This window comes from Eptesicus fuscus, chromosome 5, assembly GCF_027574615.1.
Source record: "Eptesicus fuscus isolate TK198812 chromosome 5, DD_ASM_mEF_20220401, whole genome shotgun sequence".
In the NCBI taxonomy this organism is placed as follows: domain Eukaryota; kingdom Metazoa; phylum Chordata; class Mammalia; order Chiroptera; family Vespertilionidae; genus Eptesicus; species Eptesicus fuscus.
The window spans coordinates 64,563,709-64,581,617 of NC_072477.1; the positions used below are offsets into that span (position 1 = coordinate 64,563,709).

General features: G+C 52.9%; 1 protein-coding gene across 1 annotated transcript in view; it reads right to left on the bottom strand.

The window, feature by feature from the left end:
• The window catches only part of STARD9 (StAR related lipid transfer domain containing 9), a 121,508-nt gene that overhangs the window by 19,825 nt on the left and 83,774 nt on the right, over positions 1–17,909 (bottom strand). The window contains exons 19-23 of the mRNA XM_028147551.2: positions 17,743–17,825; positions 17,496–17,599; positions 12,703–12,875; positions 11,783–12,251; positions 143–10,243 (exon numbers count right to left, since the gene is read on the bottom strand). Of these exons, the coding sequence (XP_028003352.2) occupies positions 143–10,243; positions 11,783–12,251; positions 12,703–12,875; positions 17,496–17,599; positions 17,743–17,825 (10,930 nt within the window). The remainder of the gene's footprint in view (positions 1–142; positions 10,244–11,782; positions 12,252–12,702; positions 12,876–17,495; positions 17,600–17,742; positions 17,826–17,909) is intronic.

Genomic DNA, 17,909 nt, shown 5'->3' on the forward strand with positions numbered 1-17,909 from the left:
TGAATGCCCTTCTCCGTTTTATAATCTGACCCCTGGAAGATCCCAGAACTGAGCAAGAGGAGAGGGAACAGCCAGCTCGTAACCTTTGGTTCTTTCCTCTCAGGCCCCTCTTCGCCCTCCCACTCCAGGCTGGGACCCTTACCGGGCATGGAGCTCCTCCCAGGTGGACAGCACAGGTTCCCTGGCAGTGAGCGCCTCCCCTGTCCCGCTCTGCAGCACCTCGAGCAGGGCATCTGACTTCCCGAAGCCGTGGTGCAGTTTTGCCTCTGTGAGTTCCGTGCTGAGTGGGAGGTTCTGGGCCCCGACTTGCAGGGGGATCTGCTCCTTCTGGGACCACGCAGGGTCCTGGCTCTGGGCGCCCAGAGGCTGTGAGGGAGGCTGTCCCTGCTCTCCAGCGCTGGCAACATGTCTGGGTCCCAGCAACCCCGTCACTCCCAGCTCCCCACGAGAGCCATCCTGAACCCCACACCAATTACTAAATTTGTTATGCACTGGGAGGTCCCTCAGGCTGTGATGCTGGGGCTCAGGAGCCATGCACGTCTGGGAACTGGGGCGCAGCAGTCCCTGAGGTTGGCAGGCCTCAGCAGTTGGGCCAGAGGTAGAGCCCTGGAGCCTTGTTTTGTCAGTCATCTCAGACACAGGGCAGGGGCTGAGGTGCTGCACGCCTCCCCCCGAAGAGGGATTGTTGACAGTGGGTTGTGGCTCCACTGCAGATGCTGAACTCTCACCCCCATTTTCTGTCCTGCTCTGCCATTTATTTGGCCCCCTACTGCAAAGTGGGCCACACTCCAGGGGAGCCATGTCCTCGGGGACAAAGCCCTCGGCCGGTCTCGGGCTCCTGATCCTCAGCGGCAGAGGCGGCAGTCTGCTCTGGACCCAGGAGGGGGACTGGGGCTGAAGCTGCTGATGGGGCTGCTCTAGGAAACGAACTTGGGTTTTTGAGCTGTGCTGTGGGCTGCCTGGGGAGCTTCCCTCAAGCATGGACCTGCCCTCATTCCTTTCTAAGGAGCTTCTGGCTTCACACAGACCCCGCCCCCTCTGGGAGCTGCCTGCCTCATCAATGGCTTGAGAATAATTATCCACTGGAGGCTTGGGGTAGTCGAGGGGAAGATCTGGGCTGGAGACAATCTCCTGATGGCCTTCAAGAGGGTGTGCTAAGTGGGTGGAGAGAGACAGAGAGCCTAGGGGGAGCTCTGACCCTTGAGTGCTGGCACTAAGTGCGAGGATCGGGGAAGAGGCCCTGTCCACCAACAAGGCACTTGTGGGGCACAACTCCTTCGGGACCCTAGGCTCCCCGACAGACTCCGCAGCATTGGGGCAGGGTCCTGGGGAATGAGGGAGGCTAAGGCTGGGGCTGCTGACAGCCAGGCAGGAGGGTTCATTTGGCTGGGCGCCGGGCAGCAGGGCGGCATCAGGAGAAGCCTGGGGGCTCACAGAAGGGAGGTTCTGCCCAAGTGGGGCCTTCTGAAACCTCAGATGGGATGAGGGTACTGCAGGGCTCGGGGGCCTGCAATAGGTGCTTTCTTCCTGAAGATCTGGGGGCCGTGCTGTGTTCCATGCTGTTCCCTCCGCCTCTCTCTTCTGAACTGTCCCTGGGTCGTGTCCCTTTTCTTGAGACATGGTGGAGATATCCGAGCCCAGCACTTCAAGGACCACACTGACCTCCTGAGGGCTGGCCTCTGGGGCCTGGAGGTGCAGAGGTGGGGAGGCCAGGTCAGTCTGGATGCCCTCATCCACGGTGGTCTGAGTACAGCCGTCCATCCTGAGGGTCTGGGGTGCCTCATCTGGGATCTCCCTCTTGGTGTTTTGCTGCTTTTCAGCAACACCTGGCTGCGAGAGACTCCCCAGCAGCTCCGAGGTACTGTGTAGGAGCTGCGAGAGGTGGAGAGACAGGTTGTGCATGCTGGCCCAGGAGGCCAGATCAGAGACCGGCACTGCGCTGGCTTCCAAATGGGCAGAGGAGATGTCCGTGCAGCCCAAGGTCTGTGTGCCCTGCTCCAAGGTGTTCATCCTGGACTGTCCCCCAGGGCCGCTGGCCTCTGCTGGACACAGCAGCATAATCTCATTCACTGGGCCTGTAGCACTTCCTTCAGTCCAGGGGGACTCACTCCTCAGAGGGCCTGCTTCAACAGGGGGGGCCTGGAACTGGGCTCTCTCATCAGGACCCTTAGCGGGGGCTGCTCCTTCAGGGCCCGTCAGGATGTGGTGGTTCCCCAAGGCAAGCGAAGAATCCCATACTTCCCAGGCCTCATGTGAACCTCGGGAATTGGCACAGGTGCTGAGGTGGGAGTGGAATGGGGAGTTCTGGTCTTCTAGGCCGTTGTCCATCCTGGAGCACCGGGCCATTTTTGATGGTACCAGGCCCTGGGGTGACTGGCTACAGGAGACATTGACTGTATTGCCAAACACATACTGCTTCCAGCCAATGGGTGCAGGACCCGCTGGAGGGCAGGGCAGAACGTAGGGACTGATGTCACTGGAGCCAAAGTGCGATGCTCCTCTGTCTGCCTCAGAAAGCCACTTCTCTGGCCCGACCTGGCCACCCAGGCTCTGTGGCTTTCCCTGCCGGGCCGGTTCCACTGTACCGGGCATCCAGCAGGTCATGAAACTGGGGGTCGGCATGCACAAGGGAGCTGAAGGCGTTGGGTAAGGAGGGCTGGCAGGTTGAAGGGGCCTGTGATCAGCAGAGCTACTGTTCAAGTCAGATGAGGCTTTCTGATCGCAGCTCTCAGCTTCCAGAGATGTTCCCACTGCTGACTTTTCGAAGGAGTGGCCCCTAGGATGTGGGTTCCACAATTTGTTAGGCCCCTGTGTCTCTTCATCTGTGGGGGAAGGAGGTTCCACACTCAAATTCAGCTCCTGAAGAGACCGGGAAGAGCTGATCACAGAGAACTGTGGCCGGGGGGAGGACCTGGAGTGTCTGGGGCCAGAGAAAACCGCAATGACAGGAAGTGAGCGCCTGTGGGGGAGAGCCGGCTGCTCCCTTCCAGAAGAGGGCTGGCCAGGGCTCTGGGCCACAGGCACCACGGGGTCGCTGGCTGAATCTTTAAAGCCCGATGAGAACATCTTGGGCACAGAGGCCTTGGCTGCAGTCCCCTCCTCTCCGCCTGCATCGCCCATCTGAAAGCCATCTAAGTCACCTTCGTCGGAATGTGGGGGATGCATGCGCTGGGCAGGGCCTTCACCACCACCTGAAGCCTGCTCTCTCTGCTGCTTCTCCTCCTCCCAGAGACTGCCAACCTGGGCACTGGAGATGTGCTTTAACTTGGCTACAAATTTGGCTTGGGGATCCAAGCTCCTGTGATCCCTGGACTTGGTGGAAAATTGTGGCTTTTCTGGAAGGCATCTGACAGCATTTTCTAAACATCCATGCTGTGGTTCCACCAGCAGCTCACTCTCAACAGACCCTTCACTTAAATTCAGGGTATGTTGTCTCCTGGTTGTTGCCGGTAGCTCTGGCTTGGTTTGAGACTCCTGTGCATTCTGGCCACCTACTGAGCTGTCCCGAAACTTCTTCAGTGGCTCAGAGCACACGCCTTTAGGAAAAGGGGCAGCCGCAAGCTCTGCACGGGCTGTCTCCTTGGCAACCTTTCCCTCAGGATCCCCTGCAGCAACTGAGGGGCTGAGGGAACCTGCCTTCATGTCAGGGGCAGAAGGGGAGCTGCAGCCTTGACCCAGAGAGAGGACAGGAGTGGTGGCTGAGGGTTCCAGAGTGCTGCTGTCTGGTGGTCCAAATTTCACATGAATGCCTTTGGGCTCAAGGCCATGTGTCAAGAACACATCAGGGTCAGTGGAATAGCTCTCTCCTCTCTCATCCATTCCACGGGCCCTGCAAGATTCTTTGCAGGTTGGGTGGAGAGTTTGTGGGGCAGCCTTCCCCAGGTCACCATCTCTGTGTAAAGTGGAGGAAGGGGAGGAGCAGGCATAAGCAGCAATGGCTTGAGGGCTGCATGGTTGTTGACAAGGAAGAGTTCTGCTGCCTTCCTGCCCCCCAGATGGGCTGAGAGTCTTTCTGCCTTCAGTGCTCCCTGCTGAGAAGACAGCACAATCTGAAATTTCCTGTGGACATCTGCACAGGGCCGCCTCTCTCACTCCGCCAGGATCTGGGCTAGGTCTTTGATCTGGCAACGGAGCCGACTCAAGGTGTTTGCTGCCAGCCCTGCAGGCTTCTGCCAGTCCGGAACCAACACTCCCCGTCTTCACACACGGCTGCGAGGGAACTTCCAGCTCGGCTCTTCTCAGGGCTCCAGGCAGGACGCTACTTCGGTTGGGTTGTGCCCTTCCTTCTTCTAAGCCACTGGAAGCCTCGAGGTCTTGGACATGGTCTTGGGTAGGCCCTGAGAGACTGGCAGAATCCTCAACGTTACAGATCACAAGCCGACTTTCAAAACAGGTTGTTTTTTCTCCCTGTGCAGCCACGGTGAAGTTACCTGACTCTCCTCCATATGTGGTGTGTAGAGTTCTAGGTTCTGGGTGTGCCTGGCTGCTCTCCTGACTGCCAGGGGGCATGCCCTCTGTCATCTCCCAGGGAACGGACTGGCTCTGCCCATGCTGACTCACTCCAGGATTGTCAGAAGGTTCCTGAGAAGATAAGGCGGCCTCTACTTTCCCTGCTGTTACCCTCCTGGCTTCCTCTAGAGCTGAAGAAGGAAGACTGTCCGGGCCTACAGGACCAGCAGAAATTCTAATTGCTTCTTGCTTTTCCTCCATGATTTCAAACGGGCCAGGATAACATATAAACTGCTCATCTGCTCTCAGAAAAGGTCTCAGTTTTCCAGAATAATGGCTTTTGCCTAGAGCAGGGTCAGCGTGGGAGAAAGTCTGTGAGGACGGGCATGGCCCTTTAACTTCAATGTTGGGCAGGGGCTGAAAGCTGTCTGCAGAGAGGGGTGTGGTCCTAAGGGCTTTCCTCTTATCAGTCCACAGATGTCCTGGTTCAGCAGCGGGAGACGCCACACGAAACCCCTGCGCTTCATCCTCATTCCCGGTCCTGTCTGACACTGGCTGGTCCGTTTGCTGACACTGAGGTCTATCAGGGGCCCTTGAAGAACATCCAGGCTCTAATAAAGTCTCATAGTAAGGAAGGACCGTGCCCCCCGTCACCAAGTCATGAAACTGCTCTCCGTGGGCCTGTGTCTCTCTGACCTCCTCCAGCACAGCTAAGCCCGTGGATGTGTGTGCAGGAGGCTCAGGGTGTGGCTCCAGGGACACAGCTGCTGAGAAAGCAGCACTGGTAGGACTAAGGTTCTCGGCCTCCTTCTCTGCCTTCTGCCTCACCTCCCTGCCCTGGTTGTTACCCTCTGCTAAGGGACAGCTGGCCCTCTTTTTAAGCGGGCTAGAGACCCAGTTAAAGGAACTGGCTCTTTCTGCTTTTTGTACAGCCACCTTGGCTTCCGAAGCAGAACCCACTCTGGTACTCAAGCCCATCGAGGTGCTTCTGGGGCCCCCTCCCGGGGCTTGGGGGCTGGTGCTTGCTGATCTCCTGCTCGCAGCCCCCAGGGGAATGGCCTCTGGTGCACCAGATTGATCCCAAGATCCTATGGCCATGAAGACTGCAGACCCACAGCAAGCAGTGTGTGCCCTGGAGGACGCCTCTCGCACACTTCCCTGAGGGCTGTGGCTTCTGGGCTCTCCACTCTGGCCCTGACATCCTGCTTCAGTTCCCCAGAGACTGTTAGGCATTTTCAACACTGTAGGATCCAGCACATAGTCAACTGAAGAGATGCCTATAGCATCAGGCGCAGGGGCAGGAAGATAGCTTCCTGGCAGTCTTGGGGAACTCAAGGGCAAGGTGTTACTCAGGTCTCGATGGGGAGCCATAGATGAGTCTGACTGACTTGGCAATGGGCCTGTCTCCTGGCTGAAAAACGTGCCCATACAACGTTGGCTTGGACTAAGAAGTTTCCGAGTCGATGAGACCATTCTGTATTGCTCGTGTAGGCTCTCTCCTCTTTGCATAGTCATTTCTTTAACTCTGCCTTGAACTTTTGGCTCCTCTGGGTAAAAACTACTTATGTCTTTGGGAACGTGGCTTTCCTGAAAACCTTCCATAGTGTCTGATTCCTCAAGACTTTCTAAGCCACGGGGCTGCCTTCTGGGGCTTGCTGATGCATACACCCCCTCACTTTCCTCCTCAGAGGGCCACTCGGGCCTGGGCCGGAATGGCACAGCTCTAGCCAATGCTTTCCTTCTCCCTGGATTAACAAAAGTTCTGGTACACTCACTGTGAGTTGTACACGTCCCTAAATAATCACAAGTGTCCCTGGCAGGTCTGTCTAATACAGCTGGGGGATTGTGCTCTCTCCCAAATTTAATATCTTGTACCCAGTCTCTTGACTTGAAGGGACTCGGGATGATTTTCTGGTCCTGGGGATCTTCCCCAGTGCTACTGCTAGTCTCCATTTCTCCAACGTCACCATCCCTAAAATCAGTATCATCTGTGTATTCTGGAGAAGACAGCTGATCCATGAAGGACAAGTGGTGTCTAGAGCTGCCTGGCTTCAGGACACGATCAGCCCTCTCCTTGTCCTGAAACACAAACTCATGACTGACTCCCAGTGTATGGGAAGCATATAGCCGCTTATTCTGCTTGGATTCGATTTCCAAGATACCATTTTCTAGCTGCATGACACTGTTAATTAGCCTAGCCATTTCGTCAGCATTACTAACTCTTTTATTCTGTTTCTTTCCAGAAGGTGTTTCTTTGTGATTTAACTCTTCTTGCAACTTTCCAGGGCCATTGCATTCAGTGAGGTTTCTTTCCTGAGAGTATATAACTGACTGGAACCTTTCTTGTGTAGATTCTGTCCATGGCTGCTTAAACTCTTCTGAGCTGTCTTTGGGATGGAGAGACTTTCCAGGAAGCCCAGTTTCACCCTTCCATTCCCCCGTGTGGGTTGGACTCCCATCCTGGGCCATTACCTCTGGGCTCCTTACTCTATGATATGCTGATCTAGACTTCAAAGAAAGAGCAGTTCCCCCCAGCATGTCCTTGTCAAAACCTAAACTGATGGTTTTATAGGTGAAATCAGACCTGGCCACCAAAGGGGACTGTCTGTTCCTATCAGAGGCCTGGCTCTGTCTTAGGACTGCGTTCTGCTCCTGCCCTTCTTCCCCACTTGCCTGAGACTCACAAACAAAAACGGGCTTCCCAGACCCAGAACTGCCTGAGGAAACGGTGCAACTGGACTGTATCGTGGTCTTTTCTCCCTCGAGTGCTGGAAGACTGTGTTTATTTAAATTTCCAAATTGATTTTCATACTCACATACTTTTGTGCTGGCAGATGTAAGAAAATGTCTGTTCTGAGCAACAAAAAAATACACTGAATTATGGCTTCCAGCGCGTTTCCCTATTTCTCCACTAACCTCCGTGGTGTTCAGATCAACTGGCCTCTCCGCTGTGACCTGCTGAAATGAGGCAATCTTGGAATTCTGTTTTTGTAAGAGCACTGGCAAATTATTCTTTAAATAAGCATTCTGGAGGACTTGGTAGTCCTGACCAAAGCCCCAGGCCTCCCTGGGGGGTGGGGAAGGCACTCTGGCTTCTCTGCAAGCCGGGATCTCTAAGGCCGTTTCCGTCAGTGCATCCCGGCTTTTGGTCACGTAGAATGTTTCTAAGGGAGGTGGCTGCAGGGAAGACGGGCATGAGTTCCAAGGAGCAGAGTGCAGGTACAGCTCTGGACCTGACGGAAAGGCAAAGGAAAGATTGGCGTGTCTTCCAACCACTTCCTTGGAGCTCTCCTGGGAGTCTGCCTCCTCTTCCTGTCGGGGGAGGTGGCTGTTGTGACTGAATTGCCCTGCCAGGCCTACACTGTTCTTCCTGAGAGGATCTTCTTTGGTGGCTACAGTGTCATTACTGTGACAAGGGTTCTTCAGGAAGAAACATTCATCAGAGGAAGTCATCAATCCAGGCTTCCTCCCACTACTCTGAGAGGACTCTTCCAAGTTGTTCTGTTTGATGTCACATGCTCCTGTCAGGGAATTTGCCACCTTGTTCTTTGCTGCAAAGACCTGTGCATTTGTAGCTCCAGAAGTCAATGATTCTATGTCTGCTGAATAATTTCCACTGCAACTCACCTCTTTCTCACTGGTTGTAAAGAAATCTGAAGTACCTTCTAACTCGACACTCAAACTGTCCTGTTCTTTCTCTGCCCTCAAATGCCTAATTTTGGATATATGGATAGGAAAGTTGTTGAACTTCAAACTGCTAGATAGCCCAGAACCAACTACCAATACAGTATCTCCTCCTCTGCTAGAAGCTTGGGTCAGGGAACCAGAGTCTTCCTCGAGGGAGGTGAAAGCTGGCCTGGGCTCTCCTATGGCCTCCAACACAGGATGCGATAGTTCAAGGAGGTACTTTTGCTGAAGGGCAGCCCAGTCCCTCTCACAGGCGCTGCCTACGTAAGTAAATGAGGTGGCAGAGGCAGGCAGCACGCTTGGTACACTCGAGTTGTTGGATGTTTCAGAGTTGCCCTGCTGGGCTGGGTCAGAGACACCTCTGGCCTGAAAGGTGCCATCAGCTCCGGACTGAAGAAGCCTGTATGACCCCCAGAGGGACAACCTGGAGGTATCAGAAGCAGGAATTGTGTACACAGCTCTGACACTGCAGGGCAGCTCCGCACCACCTGCGGGCAGTTTGGAAGTGTAGGGCAGGACTGCTTCTGTACCCGATGGCTTTAGTTCTTCCATCTTTGGCCAGAATCCAGGCCTCTCCCGACCACTGGGCTGAAATTCCTGGACATCAGGACTTGGACATAAAGAACCCACTATTCCCAGGGGGCTGTTGGGATTGATCTTGGAGTCACAGGAAAACCAGGAATCCATGGACAACAGAGGGCTCCCTCTTGAAAGTGGCATGCTTTGCAGAGTGGTGGCTTGCTCAGAGGAGCTTGCCCCCACCTCCGACTCAGGCTGTGCACAGTGGGGCAGAGGCTGGGAATCAAGGTAAAATGAACTGCTCATTGGCAGGATGGCATCCAGCCTGGCTCCTGTTCTTTGGGTGATGGGACCAAGCCTGCACATGGCCTCCTGGCTCACAACGGGCAGACTGGAGGTCTGCAGGCGCCAAAACGTCTCTGTTGGCATCTCATCGGCTGAACTGAAGAAAGGCTCTTCTTGCTGATCTTCCCCGAGTTCTTCCTCAGCGTCAATCAGGCTATCCAGCGAAAAGCTCCTGTGAGCCTGGGCGACCAGGCCCCCGTCTGCGCATGTGGTGAAGCCCCTCATAGACCCTCTAGCTCTGGCCCTGGGGTCGCCGTGGCCATTGGTATGATAACTGTCCCCCGGGCTGTCCTGTGGGCTTTGGTTCCCCTTCTCGGTCAGCGAGTCCTCGGATATTTGGCTGTTGTCACTTTCAGTGTTCTCTGACTCTGGGAGATGCCATTCCCTCCCCGGGGGGTTCCCTGGCTTCAGTGGCTCCGTCGGGGCTTTGGCACAGACACAGGAGAGAGAATCCACTGAGTAACTGCTATCTGCATCCGATAAATCACCCTCTTTTTCTCTTGTGGGATCCTCCACTGGGCCGGCATCTGTGAGTGAGGCCATGGTGTCTGGGCTCCCTGCACTGTGTTGCCTCTTCAAAGGGCTGCCATGAAGCAAATGAGAGGACTTCTTGGTAATGTCTCTGACCCTAGTTGCCAGCACCCTCTGCTGCCTTTTTGATGCCTTGTTTGGAGAAGGTGGTTGGGATTCTGTCCAAAAAGTTTCAGCTGCTTTTCCATGCCCAGCTGCCTGTTTGGGTCCATGGGGATGTGAGCAACTGCAACTGGCTCCATTAGCAGCCTTGTGGGTCTCAAGGTGCCCTTCTTTTTGCCACCCTGCTGGTCCGTGGCCAGAGTCCGACAGTCTCTTAGTCCTCCTGGCCTGGGTGGAAGGCGTGAGGGCCTCTGATTCATCCCTTGGCTTCAGCATGTTAGCTGGTTGGCTCAGAGAGGCTAAGCTCTGGGACACCACCCAGTGGGGCTGCTGACTCCCTCTCTCCCTCTCCTGGAAGCTGGAAGATGTAGAGCTCATGCTGAAGCAGGTGCCTGGGGCCCAGGCTCTCCTCCTGGCCAAGACCGCCCTGGCTGTGCAGAGCTGCCCCTCACCCAAGGAACGGAGGACATTGTTGCTGAAACTCCCTGTCCTTGGAGGATAAGAAGCAGCCTGGGACAAAGACTCTTCTGAGTGGGTTTTCTCTGATGTCTGATCAGTAGAGTCGGGTATAGGAGGTAATGTGCTAGAGGGATCCCGATTCAGGAAAACACTGTGGAGACAAGGAAAGCGACCTCAGAAAAGCAAGCAGTCCCTACTTCCTGCTGACAGAGGGACTACCAAGTCCCGCTTGCTGCACTGTGAGAGGTTAGAAACTAGGCCAATGTCATGTCCCTACGTCCTTCGGTGTCAGAGGAAAGCTCTGTAGGAACAAAAGGAAACTGTGGACTATAGACCTGGCTCTCAAAGTGGCCTCAGGTATACTCTGTTCCTCAATATTTTATCTCATAAAAAGGTTGAAGTGAATCAAATCATGCCTTTAAAGAAAACTTCTAATTAATTGGCAATAGGAGGAATAGAGGAACAATTTAAATAACACTACAAGGAATCAAACGGACAAATCTGTAACATAACACATTCTAAAGAACTGGCCCACTCTCTTTAACAAATCAATGATATAAAGAAATAAAACAAAAAAAAATGATGAAAAGAAACTTAAAAGACATAACCACATGCAGTGTGTAAAACCTATTTAGATCTTAATTTGAACAACTAACTATAAAAAGATATTTTTAGGCAATCAGAGAAATTTGAATATGGCCTAGGTGTAGATTACACCTAATAATTTATCTTAATTTTGTTAGGTGTGATACTGACAATGTGGGTATAAGAAAAGTCCTTATGTTTTAGAAGTGTATACCTTACGTGGGACTGAAATGACATGATGTCTAGGAGTTGATTTAAAATACTTCACCAGAAAAAGGAAGGAGGGAGATAAAGCAAGCTTGGTAAATCTTTTTTTTTTTTTTTTTTTTTTTTTTTGGTAAATCTTGATAACTGCCGAATGTAAGTGTTAGGTATTATTCCCCAAAATTTGTGTATGTTTAAAATTTTTCATAATAAGAAGTTGGTGTTTTTTTTTAAAAAAAAGCCTGCCTACTACTCTGAAGACCAGAGAGCTGAGCAAATATACCAACACCACAGACATTAACTGTGTACCTGCTATGGGCAAGGACTGTGCTAGGCCCAGAGGATATGAAGGGGCAGACACAGTCCCCTGTTCCAAGCATTCTTGGGAGATAACATATCCTTACCTTGACAGAATGTAAGGAGTGAAGGAGAAAAGAAACAAGAAGATCCCAAAGTGAACCTGGAGTCAGAAAGACAGTGTTCCACTCACCCACCAGTTGGCAGGTGGGGTCGGGAAGCTCACTTGAGGTGGCAGGTCAGGTGGGGAGGGAGGAGGAGGAAATGTAGGGACAGAGTCTGGTTTGAGGCAAGATGAGATGGAGGTGGGGCAGGAATACACAGGAGATGTAAGTGGATAATCAGAGTCTATAGATAAAAAATAAGGTTCACGTAGATTGCACCAAAGAAGCAAGAGCTGCCTCTCAGAGTGGGAGAAGGGAAAAGCCTACGACTTAGCGGATATCAACTACAAAGAAAGAAGAAGAAGAGCAGAAGAGGAAAAGGGTGATGAGGAAGAGAGGAGCAAACACTTCTTTCCATTTTACAGACTGAGGAAGCTGAGGCCGGGCAACGAGGTTGTAAACCTCAGCCAGAGCTTCCAGGGGACAGCTGCCGCCTGTACCTGCGTAGCTGGGGCAAGTACCGGAGGCAGAGCTCTCGTAGGCTCATAAAGCTGCCACTTGTCGATTTGCTTCTACATTGACGTCCTGGGAAGGCATCAGGGCTGGGGACCTGGTGTGGGGGCTCCGGGGAACCATCATCCTGGAGCCAGTACAATGCCTTGAGCTGCTCCAGTCTCTTCTGGGCCTCCAGCAGCCTCCGCTTCTTGATGCTTCTCTCTAGCTGGAATGAGACCTTTTTTCGCCTTACGTTCCTGTCTGCTGCCCGAAGAGCTCGTCTCTGCAGGAGCTGGAGTGGCACCGCCCTCTTCTGGCTTCTGACCAGTGGTGACGGTTGAGTCTCAGGATATGTCTGAAGCCAAGAATCAGTGGGCACAGAGGCCTCAAGTTCTTTCTCTGCTGTATGGTCTTGCTGTTGCTGCTGCTGCAAGCTGGCCAGCCAGGTCTCTTCTCGGAGCAGCCACTGCTGGTCTGGAAACCAAAAACATCCTGAGAAGGTTGGCACCTCCCTCCTTGCCGGTGGCTGCCTGGGCTCAGACACCCCCGGCCACAGCTGGACCTGTACAGAGTGAAAGAGCTGGCCAGGGTGGCATCCCCTTACCAACGGGCAAGGGAATGAAGCCCCAGGCCTCAGCACAGCGGGGGGCACGTGGTAGGGTAGGCAGCAAAGCAGGGACAAATGTGCGCATGAGAAAGCGTGAGCAGAGGTTCATAACTCAGGGGCAATAGGAAGCTGCTTCCTTATTCTTGCTTCCAGCCCCTTGTCAGAGCCTCTGGCCTCTAAAACAGAGGAGAGAATGCCTAATACCAAAGATTCCATCGTATCACAAAGAAAACAAAGGTGAGAATACAGAAGGCTGGGGAAGCATGAAAATGAAGAGGCTGGAAGATGAAGCAGACATTGTGAGTAGCGGGCACCTACCTTCTTTAATCTGCCAGCTGACGGGTGCCTGCTCGAATTCCAGGTCCTGGTTGGCTCTAATCTGTCGCGCTAGGATTCGCTGCCTCAAATCCTGCTGCTGAATATCGGCCCTTTGAGGCGTCTCTCCAGCCCCGGGTAGCTGTTCCTCGTCACTCTGCTCCACCAGCACTTTCCTGTCACAGAGGGGCCGGGGTTACCCAGGGAAATGCAAACCCAGTTCAGTACAAGCCAGTGGCCATCGAAGCCTCTCTGAGAGAGCCCCTCAATTCAACAGGGCAGAGAGGCTTTGGACTTCTGGCAACGTGGGACTCCCAGGCGTGGTGTCACAGGCAGCTCATGATGTCACAGTGCAGGATGGAGAACAGTCCTTAGACTAGTATATTCTTAGATTGTGGGTTTAGCAGAAACACAAATATATTTTGGTTAAGGAAAATAACCGGGAACATAAAGCAGCTTTCAAACAAACAAACAAAATCCTGTAACATTTTAGCTAAATCAAGAAAATTTGTCCTTTAAAAAAAGTTTTCTGCTGGAAACAAAGTGGAGCAGAAGCCCAGAACCACTGTAGGAATGGATGGTCTCGCACATGTGCAGAGACTACAGCTGCGCCTCTGTTCCCCGGAGGGAGACCCTAGTCCAGAGAGGGGATGCACAGGCACCGCCCCTGTGAGAGCCGGCGTGAGGGGGCTCCCGAGCGTTAGACTGTAGTGTCCCTTTCAGGGACAGATGCAGAAGCGTTTCCTGGTGAAACTGTCTGGGATTTGTTTAGATCCAGTGGGGGAGAGCAGGGGAAAGTGCGTGGGTATGTAAATGAAACAAGATTAGCTATGAGTTATGTTTGTAGTGTATTTGGGATTTTCCAGAATACAAAGTTTAAAAAGAATTCTAGATTACAGTCATACTTCATTCTGCCACCAGGTTCCTGGGTGAACATGGATGAGTGAGAGCCTTCCCCTGACTGACAGCTTCAGCCTGCATGCTAACGTTGCCCAGGTTACACACTGCCTTCTGGAGAGGACCTCACGTGCTGTTTCTGCAGGGTCACCCCATCCCTGTCACTCGGGTTAACTGCATGGGTGCTCCAGGGTGGCAGTGGGAAGGGTCAGAATCCACCAGAGGCTCACAAAAGCGCCTGAATCCAGTCTCCCGCAGCCCTCGTTCCAGCCCCAGGGTGCCAGGACCTGGCACTGGAACCAGCTCTCAGTCCGAGCAGTGTGCTCTAAAGGATCATTCTGCTCAGGAGATTTACATTTCGTAGACCAGAATGAAACCATGGAGACTTTCGAAGCAGAGGTCTATAGCCTGTGAGGCAGGGTGGGTTTTTGTGAGGGAAGCATCACAGGAACACAGCCGCACCACTCAGTATGTATGGTCCAGGCTGCTGCTGTGCCGCACTGGCTGAGCTGTCACTGCAGCAGAGACTGTAAGTCCTGCAGAGCCTAAGATACTACCTGGCCCTTAACAGATCATTTGCTGCCTCTCGCTTAGAGAAATTAGTATCTCTTAATATAGGCCTAGGAGGACAGTGAAGGATGGATGGGAGGGAGAGTGACTAGACGGATGAGAAGTGCATAGTAGAAGCTGACACACCAGCAGTGTCTTTTCTGTGAAGGACTCTGTGAGGTCACTCGATGTACTGTAGGTCCAAGGACTAGGACAGGCCCTGGTACTTGAGCAGGTGCACTATGGGAAGACTGGCACTGCTGCTGTGGGCAAAAGGCCAAATACACAAAGTGGAGTGTACATAAAAGAGCAAAGACACTCTTTGATGCATGTGAGGCAAAAGGCTAGGGATAGTAATAGTCATTGGAATAAAAAAACAGTTAATGCCACATGAACAGAAAAAGCAGGAAAACATTTTATACACATGTGTCATGCCTGCACTACTGCTCCAAAATATGTCTGATCACAGAGCTGAATTCCAACATAAGCCCATCTGAGGGTCTCAGACAAACTCAGCTAAGATCCACGGGGCAGGAAGGGGGTCTATATTCTGAAATCCCTGAGAGCATTTAGCTTCCTTCTCTGCCATCTCGAACCCCGATTGCAATTTCCTTCTCCCTAGAGGTGAGCTCCCTCTAGCCCTCCTCCTGAAAAGTGGCAGCTGCTAATAACCCAGTATTTTCCTTCACAGCAGCATCAGGCCTACGAGGAGGGGCGGTCTAGGAGGATCACTGCAGACAATGCATATTCACCCAAGATGCCACCTGCCATCAGGCTGAAAATGGCTCCCCTGCTAAATACATCAGCCAAAAAGCAAGTGAAAACGAAAATACCAACCTTCTGCTACATATCTGGGTAGATTACCAAGGGCAAGCTTCCAGTTACCTGCCAGCCAAGGACCTCTGTCTCTCTCAGATGACTGCCCTTCATCTTGGGTGGCTCCTGCCTCCCCCAGCTGCTGCCTGGTCCCCTCCTTGCCAGCACTCCATGGTGCCCTCCTGGCCGCCTTGAGTCTGACAGCTTCTGCAGCAGAATGCAGCAGCGTCTGCTCACTAATGCAGCAGCAGCGGTAGCAGCAATGACAGTGTCTCCCAGGCCCTGGGCACTTAAGGTTAAGCCCCCAAAATTCCAAATGGGAAACTGCAAAGAACGGTTTCAAAGACAAACCCCTCTCTGGTCCAGATCACTGCTGCAAGAGGAAAGGAGGCAGACTGGCAATTTCCCCTGGAGTCAGAGGCTTACAGAGAATGGCTCTGCAACTCTCTGGAGTCAGCTTCGGCTTTGCAGGCTCCCCACAGGTACTCCTCCAGAGAGAAAGGGGAGGGAAAGAAAGCCTAGGACAAGGAGAGGCTTGGGAGCCAACCCCACCCAAAAGCAGAGGAAAGACTGTCAGGGAGATGCAGCCACACACCACTGGGAACCCAGCTGACAACAGGCAGTTTTCTCCCCTCTCACGGGCTCTTTTCCCAGTCCCTCTGCCCAATCACAGGCCAGAGCCCACACACCCAACTTCTACCAGGACTGGCACAGGATGCTGGCTACGGCAGCTGGGCAGGACCAGCTCAGCCCACAGGCTCCTAGAGCTGGTGCTGAAGAGGGGAGGCAGCAAGTGGGAGGCCTTGATTCTCCCATTTCTCTCTGTCCTCTCTGAATGAAAGGGTGCATTCTCAGTGTTAATGAAAGGTCATGTCAGTGTCCATGGAGCTAGAGAGCCCAAGAAGGCCGTAAAAGGACAGGAGACCAGTGTTCCCTGGTCAGCTGGGTGAGATGGGGACAGGAAAGCGAAAGGGAGGCTGCATTCCTGGACAGCTCTCCATAAGAACCTCCCCCCTGGGGAGCTGTAGCTGTGGGATGTCAGGTACTTGGCAGAGCACTCCACATGTTCTAGCTCTTTCATCCTACTTCAAGGATCCCTGGGAGAGAGATGGCAGTACCCCTACTTAGAGGAGCAAATAGATTCAGAGACTCAGTAACTTGCTGAAGGTCACACAGCTTTTCTGTCATCGCCAGGAGGCAAAGCAGCTTTACCAACCCCATCATCCTCGCTCTTTAAGTTGCAGGGCCATTCTCTGTAAGCCTCTGAACTCTGGGAAAAACAGATCCTAGTTCATCTTTCCAACGGAAATCTTACCTAAACAAGGCCTCCTTTCATGGACTCATTACAAAAAGGGAGGGCCACTCTGACTAAGCAAGAGCCTCAGCCTCAGTCCTGAGTCCATCTTGGCCTTGATGCACTTGACCCTGTGTCACCTCTCCCACCTTACCAGTCCCCCCCATAGAACCCCTCAGTCCCTCCTTAGACTCTGTTGAATCCTTTGGCCCTCAGCAGCCCCACTGTGAGGATGTGCCTGCTTCACATCCCTGCACCAGTGTACCTTACTCCTGCATCCAACATCCCTCACTACACGGTCAGACCTAAGACTATCTTCAGCTGCCACTGCACTCACCTGGCCTGAGGAAAGAGCAGCTGGATCCCCGTGAAGGAACCAAGGGGCCAGTGCCATCAGAACCCTTCCAGGAGCCCTGGGCTCGTGGTGCTGGACAGCACCCTGACACCGGCGGTCTCACAGGCACCGAATCCCCTGCTGACATTTCTAAAGGAAGTCCCCAAGGCAGCAGCCACCTTGGCTATGGGAACAGAAGGATACCACTGTTCCCAGTACCAAACCCACAGGTACTTAGATCTGGAAGGGAATTCTATGAAGAAATGGGTGAAGAATGACTATGAAGAAGAAAAGTAGTTGCCACCCATCACATATAAAACTCTGGCTCCATGCCTCACAGTTACAGTGCTGGTGAAGTGGATGGGAGAGGGCAGAACCCCAAGATATTTTCACATTGCTTCTGGAGGTCCTGCCCTGGTATGCATAGTTCTGGACTCTTGGCAAAGAGAAAAAAAGGAGTCTCAGTCCCACAAAGTCTTTAAAAACTCAGAGAAAGCCACAGTCCTGGGAGCTATGTGACACACACCCGAGCCCCCACACAGGCGCATGGAAGGTACAGAGGTTTACAGGGAGGGGGCTCAGAAGCTGTATCAAAGCTACCTGCAAACACACCACACTGAAATCTGGTTGACAGGAAAGTGGTATAGGAAACAACAAATGTCATGCCTTTCAGTGATGGAGAAAGCTGGAATATCAAAGAGGAAATAAATGAGGGCCAAGACCACTTCCCTGCCAACTATCAGCCGAGCAGCTAGCTCAGCATCTTCAAATCACATTCCAAGTTGGTGCAGACCAGGCTCCATTCAGACCTTGGCTGCTACCCTCATCTCCTCCCAGCTCCATGTTGTAATGGACTAAGAAGAAACACTCGTAGGTTTCACAGCAGAATGAGCAGCTGTTTCTCACCTTTTCTTCCCAAGCAGAGAGCAGAGACCCAACCTGGAGGCAGTGACATCTCCATCCAAGTTCAGCCACTCCAAAGAGCCACTACCACCAACAGCCTCTCCGACCTGGGAACAGGAAGAAAGCACAGCAAGACTGCAGTCACCAACCCTCCCCACCCTCCTAAGAGAACCAGACAAAGCTCAAACTGCTTCCCCAGAAAGGAGAAACAGGGAGGCCAGCTGCCACACAGAAAGCACAGCATGCTAACCTGCCTTCTCTGCCGAAGGACAGCGGCCTCTGCTGGGTGGTTGAATCGGAACATCTGGGCTTTCCCCAGGGTTATGACTGCTCCTGTGGCATAGAGGCAGATGAGAATTCAACCAACAGCTCCTGTTCTGAGTATACACTACATGCAGAGAACTGTTCTGGGAGATG